Here is a 12,473-nt window from a genome sequence, read left to right as displayed (position 1 = left end):
AGGTGTGTTAGACGGACTGGAAAGAGAATGAGAAGGGGGTTAGTACTTTGAATGGGAGGGAGAAACCTGGATGAGAGGGTATGTACAGTGTATTTATGTCTGAATCTACTGAGGTATCTATACTATCCATCCATCCATCTGATGGTAAGCACAAGGACTTATTCACCTGCCTACACTGTGTATAACATACATGTTCGCCGTGTATCACCTACATTGTGTAGACATGTCTTTCTTCTTGACGGCTTTACCTTTTGATATGACAGTATCCCGATTGCTAGTACTTCTGTCCAACAGCATAAGACAAGAGCAAACATATAGATAGATATAGAAAGATAGATGGTAGATGCCATTGACAGACCCTGTACGACCAGCATTCAAGCAATCAGTTCATGACTGTCCATTGATTCTGCACCCCGTTGATAGGTTTCTCTTTCTTTTTTCTTTAGTAGGTATCTCCGGCAAGCAACGATGTATGGTAAAATCTTGGCCAATGTTGGATATCAAGACCCTACCCCCCGCCAATTGGTGTTCTTGGTCAAATGGCCATGAGGGGGTTGTGAGACTGTTGATGGCGACTGGGAGGGTGGATGTCAACTCGAGGGATAGTATGCTGAACACGCCGCTGCTGTTGGCTGCTATGGATGGGTATGAGGGTATTGTGAGACTGTTGTTGGGTGCTGCGGGGGTGGATGTCAACTCGAGGGATAATATGGGCAAGACGCCGTTGATCTGGGCTGCTAGGGAGGGTCATGATGCTGTGGTGAGATTGTTGCTGGGCACCGAGGGGGTGGAAGTGGATTGTAAGGATAGTTCGGGATGGTCGGCGTTGGCGTGGGCATCACGGATCAAGCGTAAAGTTATTGTGAAGCTTTTGCTGGAGACAGGGAAGGTAGATTTGGATTATAAGGATAAGGATAATGTCGAACCGATATGGATATGCCCGAGGGTGTTGTGAGGCTGTTGCTTGGGGAGCCTCTCGTCAATGTTGATGTGATGGCCGTTTGGCTGGGCTTTGGAGTATGAGCGGGAGGAGGTGATGAGGCTTCTGTTGGAGACTGGGAGGGTGCATCCTAAGTGTCTAAGTGAGATGGTTTGATTGCGCCTATCTTCATCTGCATCTGTGATCATGTATATGGAGGTCCACAATGAAACATATTATAAACATATAACAACGGTTAATTACACGTAGAAAAAAGAAATAAGAATGATTATTTGCTAGACCCGCTATGATTGCTTGAAGAAATACTGTCAATCACGGTCCAAATTCAATCAAACGCCGTCCCAAACCAACCTAATTACTGAAGATCGTTCTCATGATAGCTCAAACAAGTTTCGCTCGAAATGCAAGTGTGTTGCGGTAGTGTACCGACGGGGTGAATGAAGGGGAAATAAACGCTTGTTGTGGGATAGAATCAAGTGGCGAAGACGCCAAAGTCCCCTGCGAACCAGGTGAAGGTGGTTATGGTGATGGCTGCCATGCCGACGGCGAACTTCAGGGCGGTTCGTTCGGTGTCGGAGAGGGCGCCGTTGCAGGTTGCGCAGACGTGTTCTATTCTAGTTAGTATATTATTTCGTCTGGTTAGAATGGGAAAAACATACCGTTGATCGGGGTGTAGGACTGCGGCAGATACATCCCAAAGTTGTAGCCGATCTGCGAGCCCAGATGTCCGGCCTTGGCCGTGTCGCCAGGCTCCCCATCTATGTCGTAGACGAACAGGGTGTAGGTTGCGGTCAAGAGCGGCACGGTGGCATTGGCCTGGTACTTCTTCGTGTCCCAGACCACCTTGCCCGTCTCCTCCACGCTCATGTTGCCCGAGATGGTGTAGGTGGCGCTGTTCAGACTGCAGGAGGCAACGACGTTGACGGCGGACGGGGTGACCGAGAGCGAGGTGTAGTTCCACACGAACGTCACATGGTCGCCCACCTTGTAGTAAGTCGTGGCGCGGTTGTCGGGCGTCAACATGGAGACACCGCCCGCAGGCAGGCGGGGGTCGACCGAGGTGGACTTTGGCTTCTTGTCCTTGTCGGTCTTGGAGGGCTTGTCATCCTTGTCGTCCTTGTCGGTAGGGGTGGGCTTATCGTCCTTGTCGGTAGCGGTGCTCTTCTCCGAGTCTGTGGCGGTCGCGTCCTTGTCGGTCTTATCGGCGCTGGATGTCGACTCGTCGTCCTTGTTGGAGCCAGTCTCCTTGGGCTGGTCGGCGGTCGGGGTGGCTTCTGCTTCGGCCTTGTCTGCTCCAGTTTCTTCTGTATGGGTATCAGCAATGGTCTCTCGCAGTGGTCGAACAGTTTCAAAACATGGGTGGATACGGACCGGCTCGCGCATACAACACTTCCGCGCCTGGGCCTGATGAGGCGGAGACAATTCCTATCACGAAGAGGAAACACAGGAGTGAGAGAAAGGCGAAGGATCGCATGTTGATGGCTGTCTCCGGTGGAGAAGACAAAAATAGATGTTGTAATGGCCGGGGAAGATGTCCCGAATGGATCGATGGCGATCCTTGGACCCTTATTCTTATTGAGAGCGGGTCAGCGATGAACCTGTCTTGGAAGATATCGATATCCCAGAGTAATGTCGTGTCGAGTCGAAATTCCCGGTTGAAATGTAGAATCTCTCAGCGAGCGAGAAGAGATCAAAAACTGGCAGACCAGGACCCTTTTCCAGTGGGTGAGTGAAAGGCCGATCGGGTGATCCAGCGAACGACCGAATGTGGGGGGAGTAAACAAAGCGAGCGACTAGCGACAGGCGTTTCGACGAGGTGAAGTCGTCAGTCAAAAGAAGGAGAAACAGACGACACTGAAGACAGGCGGACAACAGACAACAGACAGATGATAGAAGAACAAGTCAGGGAAAAGAAAGAGGAAGAAAAAGACTGGAGTGACCGTCAACAGGTGAGACGAGGTCTAGCCCCTTTTGGGCATCGCTGTGAGACATTCTCGATCACCGTCTATTTTTGGCCTCAGTCCAGCATCACCAGTTGGTCTCCTTCAGTACTAACTTGAGATACTTGGAGTACTCTGTAGTTACAGCTTCAGATCCATCTATCTACGGGATTGTTTACGCTTTTTGCAAGGCAGTACTTTGTATTCATATTATGGAGTAATCCCTCTCACGACGATCACGGATGGATCCCCGGTCGCTTAGCCTTTTAGCAGATCATATTGGCAATGAACCTGCGCCAGCAAACATGAACGAATAACAGAGGTGAATTGGGTCCAGTATGTATCATTTTATTCTCTTTTGTATAGACTTGTTATCTTTTAGGTTGCATCCAATTAGCAAAACCATAACCATAACCATAACTATAATCAGAGCCACAGTTATATCCAACGATCGGCCCGTTCGCGTGTCAACCAAAATCAATCCAAACTCCAGTCATCATCTCGTCACGTATCATTCATGACCATTTTCGAATTATATAGACATCTCCCATCCACGATTCACATCTCGCCACACGCGTCACGACTCCCGGTGGCAAGATCTCGGCAACCTACTCGGATAGGTACTCCACCTTCAAGTCGACCTTGGTACAGCTACTCGGGAGAGAGGTAGCTTCCTTGAAGCGGTAGAGGTAGAACAGCTGGGGCTCGTTGTGATACCAGTCGCATACTGTACGACATAGTTGTCAGTAATGAACCTTTTTGGCTGTACTGAAGGGGAAAAGGGTACTCACCCAGCCACCCGCCGAAACCTTGCTTCTCCGACCATTTCAAGTTGTCCCCATCGATGGAGAAGGCGCCTGACCCGTATCCCGTGTTGATTTCGACGGGTTCCCACGCTGGAGAGGTTAGTTCGAGAGAAACACAAAATAACGTGTGAAATAGCAACATGAATGAACATACAGCCATAATTATTCGCCCCACGCATAGTGATACCCCAAGGAAAAGGAGTATCAAGAGCGAACTGGACGTTCGAGCTATTCAGGAAAGCCGGCTTGGCCGTGTTAAAGTCGGCCGTCAGGACGGCATCGTTGAGGCCTGCGCCCGTGTGATAGCCATACACATAGAGCCCGTCGTGGTCCTGGTTGGATGCGCCCGAGGTCTTCAAGTGGAATAATTTAGGGTCGTCGTTGCTCCCTCGGGCTGAAAGAATGGGGTTGGCTGCCACGGCCGACACGAACAAGACGAGCGAAGAGAGGAGCTTCATGGTTGATTTCTTTTGGGTGGTGGATGTAAATGCAAATTGGAAGGAGGGGAAGTTTGATCTGGGAAGACTTTTGTAATGAAAAGCCACCCGAACGAGAGAACGACCCTAGGCTGCGTGCAGAAACGAGGAGTGTGAGAAATACCGATGCGGATGGGGAGAACCGGGTCCACCTATTTATGGAGGTTGCAGTACGGAGTAGTAGATCTACTTAACTCCTGTCTCGCCACCTGGAAAAATACCGCTGCAGGGCTAATTCTCTGTCAGGGCCAGTGGCAAGTGGGATACGAAACTCCTGCCTCTCAGATATTGTCCATCCAGGGACTGTCCACTGGTTCAAGTCGGAAGCTCCGAGTTCGTCGGTTGCTGGGGTTGGGATGTGGGGAATGAAGGTACCTCACCTCTACCAGGCAAGGGTGGTACTCCTCGGTGGGATATAAGTATTTCTGAGACATATACCTACCTATCTGTTGCGATTGACTGTACGGAGAAACATCTGCAAAAAAATAGTCAATTGTTTTACCCCATAGCGTGCAGCTCAGCAGCCTCGCTTTCTTACAGCTCATGCTTTGATCTAAGATAGACACTTCCAGACAATCATGTGGCACAATCTTATTCAACGGGAGAGGCTGCGAAAGACTGCGAACTATGGTTCCCACAAATCAGAAGCTTGGCAATCATTGTACACCAATTGTCGCTTGAAAGTCCATGGAAGGATAAACCTTCCAAGGCTCTTTGTTCCCTGTTTTGGCATGATCTCGAAGGAGTCTCATGTTCTATACGAGAGATGAGTCTCGCACGAGTCAGGTTGACCAGTGTGGCGTATTTGCCTAGAATATCTTCTGGCGTTGATACTACGATTGATACTGCAATCGATACTGCATTGATACTACAGTTGATACTACACCTCACACTTCTTGACTTACTACAGCAAACAGAGCTCTATGATACTTGACGTCATCGTCTCGGTCCCATCCATTATATTTCTACCTGACATCACCCTACTCGCCACTTCCGCGGGACACGCCTTGACTGGCTCGTGGAGAGCCCCTCAAGTGTGGAAATGGTGCGGACATCTGGAGACACGGCTGGCAGGTGGACACGGCCCTGGGGAAAGGGCCCAGAATGTGTATCCCGCGCCCCGGGGAATATCTCGGTTGAACGGCAGCATGGATTGAATCCTACTGGATCTCTGATTCGGGCGCCGAAGGGTTTAACATGGAGATGGGCCCATTCCAGAGCTACTCGGGCGGTTCTGTCAGCCCGTTGTGGTGCCCGTGTTGCCCGATTTACCGCAGCTTGGTTACGATCTCTTTATATCAATCGCGTGTCATCTGGGCAACATTCGGTCATATATTCCCATTGCTGTAGAGACAAGAACGTCATGGTACTGCCATAGTGTCATGATGCCGAGTGTGACCATTCATGGCCCTGAGCTCCAGACAAGGCCGGCTCTCGTATGTCGAGAATCCCCAGGCATCTTCAAGGCTGACCCGGATACCCGTGTTGGGTCCGTCAACCCGACTGGATAGACCTGCACTGCCAGATTCATAGGTCGACTCACTCTGGGATCTTTCAAGTAAGAAGATAGAGAAACAGCTACGACCATAAGATGGGCAAAGAACTGAGGCGGAACATCTTCCCGACCCAGGCTAGACTTGGCAATTAGTCACTGAACCTCAGCTTTCCTCCATTTCTTCTTTCGGATTGTGACTACTATTGGCATGAACCTCGGGGTACTCTCACGATGGGTACGACGTGCTTACAGGTCGCGGAACGATGTGATCTTCCGTTCTTTGATTGCATTGGCTTGGCGTCTTGGGTCTCACGATGGCCGTCAGGTACGGATACGTATCCTCTAGAATCGACCGAGTATAGTTCCATGTCTATCGGGGCACTAATATCCTGTCTGGATTTTTAGTTTGCTCCGCTCTGTGTTTTCGCTTCTTGATCAGTAGCAACTTCTTTCCCATGATATAAGGCCGCTTGCCCTGTGGATTTTCAAATGGTGCACACTGCAGATACAGGGATGGGCGAAATCCGCCCACAATATGGGATACGACTGCGGGTTTTCCGTTGGTCCAGAAGTCTCACTTTATGGGGAAAGAAGGAGGTTTTTTTTTTTTTTTCTTTCTTTTCTTCCTCCCTGGGAGATTGGAGCGAGATTAGCTTCTGTGGTGGCGGGTGACGACTCCACTGCTGGGGCAGATCCTCCCGGAGGTTGGCCAAGAGCAAGCAGGATGTGCCCAGTCTTAGGCAGGTATTATTGCAAGAAACCCAATACCATGATTACCTCTTCGTTCAAGTCCAGAACAATTGTAACTGGAGTTGTAACTGGAGTTGTGACTTGAATAGAGACTGGGAGTGGGAGTGTGCCATTGGGTGCTGTACAAGGAATCACAGGGAAGAAAGGGAGCTTGGAATTGGCCGTCGTGCTCACTGCTCTCTCCCCCTCTACGGAGGACTCCGCCGTCATTGATTGAGCTGGTCATTCGTCATTGGACCTCGATCGAAATTGAGATCAATTCCTTGGGAGGAGGCGGGGAGAATATCACCATTCGCCCCTTGGTACTCTTGGGGGCCATGTATGATAATATGATCCTTTCTACTCCGTACTCCTACTCCGTATTCCCACCAGTTTACCCCAATTCCCTCCTCCCTAGATAAACCAGTGGTGAGATCAGCGGGTTAGAGACCTAATCTAAAACCGCATATCGTGGACCCTGCTGGTCGACTGGGTACGACCCCAAGTCCAACCCAACCTTGGCCAGCCTCAGGCGTAAGTAGTAAGTACCGTGTACTCCGTTGTGTGCTAAGTTCACACAGGTTGCAAAGTACCCTGTACAAGACAGATACACCCCGATTACTGAGGCATCCATCATCTCCACACCAAACTTCATCTTTCTCTTTCTTTCTCTCACTTCTCTCACTTCTCTCTCTCTCTCACTTCTCCTTCTTTTCTTTCCCCACCATCACTCCCAGTTTCAATCAACCCACTTTCTCATGATTCGGGTTCCTCTTCCTCTCTCACTTTACCTTCCCCCATCCCTGTGAGTTCTTCTGTCTGGAATTTCCCCGGTTTCTCTGGGGGTTCCAACAGTAGGCACTCCATCCTTTTCCCCCCTCGTGTCAGCTGCCCGCATATTACCTGTTGGCATTGGTTGCGACCGCCCTACGCCGTGCGTACACTGGCTGCCTCGCCCTTGACAACAACAACAACCCCGGTCAATCCACCTCCCCTCTGCGGCTTTTCTTTTCTCTCCTTCTTTCTTTCTTTCTTTTTTTTCGCCATTTTTCGCTCTCTTCTTCAATCACAATCCCGTTCGGATAATGAAGTGCGGCGCTGCTGGGAATTAAGACCAATTCCTTTCGTCTTCCATACACCCACTTCCTCCCCCCTCTCTCCCCTTTCCACACGTTACGGATTGCATCAGGATTCGCTCAAGGCCCGCTTGGTCTCCGCCTGATTGCGCTACGTGCGTCTACCGTCCCCGCTACCATCCAACACCACTTTCCCTCCCTCCCCTCCTCCCGATCGCGGTGCATATGCGCTGTCACCCACGACGGACGATCGCAGTCTTTTCTTTTCCCACTCAACCATATTCGAGTTTGAAACCCGGTCTCTGGTTGACAGCGACCAAACCGCGGGGATGGACTCTCAGTGGCACCCCTACCAGGATCCCTTGATGGGGCGTCCTGCGCAATTCAATAACGTGCCCCCCAAATACGGTCAGCCGCAGCAACCGTCCCAGCCGCCCGTGGGATACACCTACGAGCCCTTCCAGACCCCCGCCATGGCCTCCAAACCCCCTTCGCTCAGTTCCAGTTCCAAAACAATGTCCATGGCCTCGTCTCCAGCCGCGACCCCGCGTCACCGCGATTATGTGGCCGACACCGATGCCACGATGGAAGATGCCGACCCCTACAATCGGAGCAAGTATCCGACGAGACCCCATCATCAGAGTCGCCCGTCGGCTCAGTATCTCCCCACGGAGGAATCGTCCGCCGCCCGTCGGTACTCCCCCATGAACGCCGTCCCACCCCCGCCGTGCCCTACACTGTGAGCCCGGGCAAGTCGCAGAACGCATATGCGTTTCCCCCGGTGTCGAACCCGTCTCAACCGTCCCGCCGGTCGCCCACCAGGACGAATTATGCCTCCCCCCCGCTTGCCTATCAGTCGCCGCCCTGTGAGTTGCTGCCCTGTGTATACCCTCCAGAACCGTCCGTTCTTTTGACTAACCCATTCTCGGGGACAGCGGGATCCCGGGCCCCACGACTTCCTCCGTTGCAGCCGACAGAGATGAGTCCCGATCAATTCTATCCGCAGTCGGCCAGTTCGCAACTCAGTACGCCGTTTGGTCATGATGGGCGATCGCCGCGCTCCGGATCCATCTCGAGCCCTCACCTACAACCCGGTCGAGGTCCGGTTCCGAAATTCCAGAAGGTCAAATCGGTTCAGGAACTCCATCCGCGCGTGCATGCGCAGCCGGCCTACCGGCGGGCGCACCCAGAAGGTGGTTTCATCAGCGTAAGTTCCCCAGAACGCTGGCGCTGCCGTGACCCTTCTAATCGTCCCACAGCCGCTTCAAGCCTTGACCTCGTATCTCCCGGCCACGTATCGCATCTGCAACCCCGGTTTCAACTACGAGTCGTCCCGCAACCCGAGACGTGTCCTCACCAAACCCAGCAAAGGGGTCAAGAATGACGGTTATGACAACGAGGAGAGTGACTACATTCTGTACGTCAATGATATCTTGGGGAGTGAAGAAGCGGGCCACAAGTAAGTCCATCCCTCGTGTTTTTCTCCAGTCCTACTGCTCTCGGTTCGCTGACGGTCGGTCCAGAAATCGATATCTCATTCTGGATGTGTTGGGCCAAGGGACGTTCGGTCAGGTCGTCAAATGTCAAAACCTCAAGACCCAAGAGGTGGTCGCGGTTAAAGTGATCAAAAACAAGACCGCCTATTTCAACCAAAGCATGATGGAAGTGTCGGTTCTGGACCTGGTCAGTTGCATCGTGACCCTGTCTCAACATACGCGCCCGGCTCACAATTCTGCAGCTCAACAACAAGTTCGACAAGAACGACGACCATCATCTCCTTCGGCTGAAGGATACCTTCATCCACCGACAGCACCTCTGTCTGTGTTTTGAATTGCTCAGCGTCAACCTCTACGAATTGATCAAGCAAAATCAGTTCCGAGGGTTGAGCACCACGCTCGTGCGGGTGTTTGCCCAGCAACTCTTGAACGCCCTAAGTCTCCTGAACAAGGCGCATCTGATCCACTGTGATCTCAAGCCCGAGAACATCCTTTTGAAAAAGTTCGTGTCTATTCTTATCTTTGTGTGGGTCTGCCAGCTAACCCGACATGTTCTTTTCGCTGCAGTTTGGAGAGTCCCATTATCAAGGTCATCGATTTCGGATCGGCCTGCGACGAAAGGCAGACCGTCTATACGTATATACAGTCTCGGTTCTACCGCTCGCCGGAGGTCCTGCTTGGTCTCCCGTACGTTTCTTCTCGCCCCTGTCCCTTCCCTTAGCGGCCTTTCCACGGCCTATCAGGCGGGGTGCCTTGGGCTAACATCGTTTAGTTATTCTTCCGCCATCGACATGTGGTCTCTCGGGTGCATTGTGGTCGAGCTTTTCCTTGGGTTGCCGCTATTCCCGGGATCGTCGGAGTACAACCAAGTGTGTCGGATCGTAGAGATGATGGGTCTCCCCCCGACGTGGATGCTCGAGATGGGCAAACAGTCCGGCGAATTCTTCGAGAAAACCCAGGACGAGTTCGGTCGAAAGACGTATCGCCTGAAGAGTCTGGAACAGTATTCCCGGGAGCATAACACGAAGGAGCAACCGAGCAAGAAGTATTTCCAGGCGTCAACCCTGGAGGAGATCATTCGGAGCTACCCGATGCCCAGGAAGAATATGAAACCGGCGGAGATCGAGAGGGGTACGTTGTTCTTCTCACCCATTTCACCGTGGATATCTGCTAACCAGATCGCTCAGAGCTGAATAACCGGGTGGCCTTCATCGACTTCGTTCGTGGCTTGTTGACCATCAATCCTCTGGAGCGCTGGTCACCGCAGCAGGCCAAGCTGCATCCGTTCATCACGCAGCAAAAGTTCACAGGGCCCTTTGTGCCTCCGATGAATCTCAAGTACGCTTCGCTGCAGAAGACCATCCCTCCTGGGATCCAGCAGCAGCAGCAGGCAGAGGCCGCCAGCAAGCAGCGCGCGGCGCAGGCGGCCCATGCCCACACCGCGGCGCAGACTGCTTACTCCATGCAGATGAACCAGTTCCACCCGCCCGCCCACGCCCAGCCGCCCCCCATGTACAATGGCATGTTCACGGGCCACCAACAAGGGGCTCCTCCGCCGCCGTACCCCACCCAACCGCCCGGATATGGCCATCAGATGAACATGATGCCGGGGCAGGTGCCTCAGCCGCAGTACGCGCCCTCCTCGCAGAGCCTCTTCGCCCAAGCCACCACCCGGGCCGGTCGCCAACGGGCATCGACCATGGACCCCCAGAACGGGGGGATCCCCCCGACCATTCAACGCGTCGCCAGCCACCTGGACCCCAACGCTCCCATCCGGTTACAACCGAGTCCCGCGTACTACCCACCGCCCCCTGATGGGTATGTGGACGGCAGCTCTGGAGGACAGCGGCGCCGAGGCAGCCGTGCGGGTGGCACGCGCAATCGGGACTTCATCCGAACCCTCGAAGACGGTGTTTTGGGAGGCGAAGGCTTTACGGGTCAGAACCAGTGGCATTAACAACGTGCGGTCGGCCAGCTTCTTTTTTCTTTTTCTTTTTGACGGCACCTGACGGTCCACGGAATACATATATCATCCCCGTTCTCTTTGTACCGGGGGTAGGGGGCCGTGCTCTGGGCGTTGTGATCCCCTAGGAGATATAGCAGGTCCCGCCCCGGTTTGGTCCGAGCGGGTCTAGCCTGGGCCTCCCATCCCACACCCCGCATCCTTGCCTGCTCCCGTCACCTTCAGCAGTGTCCAGAACTGGTGCCATTATGTGGTTCTCTGTTTCTTTGTTCAGCACCTCTGGCACTCGCAGTACGTTTTGAGCGGATATGTATCGGACCCATAGAATCGTGTGTATGGAGAGGCCACATGGTTAGGTTGAAAGAGAGGTTATACGGGTCTTGAGCCCAGGGGTGGGTGCAACAAGAATGAACGGACCGTATTTTCCTTCCTCGCCATTTCGCATCCTTACTTCCGGCGGTGTTTCGAGTGACAGATTGGTACTGGACCCCGTTCGTCTATTTTGCCGCATCATTGATGGTCATTCCGATGTTACCTCGACCCGTGGACGATCCTTCCGGAATGATGTATATGGCTGTCATTCGGCACAGCCGGGAGCACAGACTTGGAAAGATCTCAATTTATGTTCGTTATTGTCGCATTGTCGTGTTTGAATTTCATTCTCGTCTTACTGCTGTGTACACGGAAATGCGACGCTCTCCCTTCCTCTCGCGCTGTTTTTTCCTTCTTCTCGTTTGTCTGCGATTTCTCCTCATCGGACAGCATTACCTCGTTTGGATATTCTCCATCCTACACTCAGACATAGCCAATGCATAGATATCAACCATTTCGCTCGATTTCCGGTTGCCGTGGTAGTGTCATTGGCGGTCGTTAATGGGCCGATTCTCGATATTTGATTCTTGGAACAGGGAAAGCCTATCCACCATTTTAGATTTTGATCGTAGTCTTGCATATACGTGGGGGAGTTGATCCTGGTGAGTAGCGCGTTTATCTGGGTTCATTGACGTGGTCCGGTAGATCGGCGGTGAGATGCTATAGAATATATATATACAGATAGCTAGCCAATGAAAGACTACGTCGACATGACGTGAACACTTCGTTATTTATTGATTGACACTTGGATTGCAGAATTGCTATACCGATGTACTGTCTACTGAGTCCTCCACGAGCAATACGAACTATCCCAATGAAGATCCCCGTACTCCATCCTGTCACGGTAGCAACGGAGTCTTGATAGTGGGGTCGTCTCGACTGATAGGGGTCCTCTTCTTCTTTTCGTCCTTGAACGGTTGGAAAGTATAGATTGACTAGACATAGGACTATATATTAAATCACCTCTCAATCCGCATGAAAACCTTCGTATCTCAATAAACAAGAAGTATAACAAGTATATAGAGAGAGAAGAAGACAAGCAATACGAGAGGGATCCTCAGGCACCCACCTGCCCAACCCGGTTAGACAACCGCTCGCTTAAATTTCGTGTGTGGTTTGCGGCGGCCCAACCTCAGCGGCTCCCGCAACCCTCACAAACGGGACTTTTTCTTTCTCCAGG

General features: G+C 52.2%; 3 protein-coding genes across 3 annotated transcripts; 1 reads left to right on the top strand and 2 right to left on the bottom strand.

The window, feature by feature from the left end:
- Positions 1-1,099: 1,099 nt before the first annotated feature.
- Positions 1,100-2,862, bottom strand: P168DRAFT_289103 (uncharacterized protein). Its single transcript, XM_024836925.1, has 3 exons — positions 2,312-2,862; positions 1,600-2,244; positions 1,100-1,549 (listed from the first exon to the last, which is right to left on the bottom strand). Exons 1-3 carry the CDS (start codon positions 2,412-2,414, stop codon positions 1,413-1,415), a joined length of 885 nt encoding a protein of 294 aa, XP_024694244.1. The 5' UTR covers positions 2,415-2,862; the 3' UTR covers positions 1,100-1,412.
- Positions 2,863-3,205: 343 nt separating this feature from the next.
- P168DRAFT_289102 (uncharacterized protein) lies at positions 3,206-4,627 on the bottom strand. Its single transcript, XM_024836924.1, has 3 exons — positions 3,841-4,627; positions 3,672-3,776; positions 3,206-3,607 (listed from the first exon to the last, which is right to left on the bottom strand). Exons 1-3 carry the CDS (start codon positions 4,142-4,144, stop codon positions 3,489-3,491), a joined length of 528 nt encoding a protein of 175 aa, XP_024694243.1. The 5' UTR covers positions 4,145-4,627; the 3' UTR covers positions 3,206-3,488.
- Positions 4,628-7,791: 3,164 nt separating this feature from the next.
- P168DRAFT_296050 (putative protein kinase Yak1) lies at positions 7,792-10,915 on the top strand (the record flags this gene model as incomplete). The annotated part of the gene is made up of 9 exons (XM_024838086.1): positions 7,792-8,175; positions 8,217-8,328; positions 8,398-8,669; positions 8,722-8,921; positions 8,986-9,145; positions 9,201-9,460; positions 9,526-9,645; positions 9,731-10,089; positions 10,146-10,915. 9 exons carry the CDS (start codon positions 7,792-7,794, stop codon positions 10,913-10,915), a joined length of 2,637 nt encoding a protein of 878 aa, XP_024694242.1.
- Between the last annotated feature and the right edge of the window lie 1,558 nt (positions 10,916-12,473).

Source organism: Aspergillus campestris, assembly GCF_002847485.1.
Source record: "Aspergillus campestris IBT 28561 chromosome Unknown P168scaffold_4, whole genome shotgun sequence".
Classification (NCBI taxonomy): Eukaryota; Fungi; Ascomycota; class Eurotiomycetes; order Eurotiales; family Aspergillaceae; genus Aspergillus; species Aspergillus campestris.
This window is presented reverse-complemented; position numbering and strand designations above follow the sequence as displayed.

Bases quoted from the DNA above. Each gene is read 5' to 3' on its own strand.
- P168DRAFT_289102 (XM_024836924.1), bottom strand. From the start codon at position 4,144: ATGAAGCTCCTCTCTTCGCTCGTCTTGTTCGTGTCGGCCGTGGCAGCC. The intron at 3,777-3,840 runs GTATGTTCATTC...TAACCTCTCCAG, and splicing joins TGGGGCGAATAATTATGGCT to CGTGGGAACCCGTCGAAATC. The intron at 3,608-3,671 runs GTGAGTACCCTT...TATGTCGTACAG, and splicing joins AGGTTTCGGCGGGTGGCTGG to TATGCGACTGGTATCACAAC.
- P168DRAFT_289103 (XM_024836925.1), bottom strand. From the start codon at position 2,414: ATGCGATCCTTCGCCTTTCTCTCACTCCTGTGTTTCCTCTTCGTGATA. The intron at 2,245-2,311 runs GTCCGTATCCAC...ATACCCATACAG, and splicing joins AGTGTTGTATGCGCGAGCCG to AAGAAACTGGAGCAGACAAG. The intron at 1,550-1,599 runs GTATGTTTTTCC...TAACTAGAATAG, and splicing joins GTCCTACACCCCGATCAACG to AACACGTCTGCGCAACCTGC.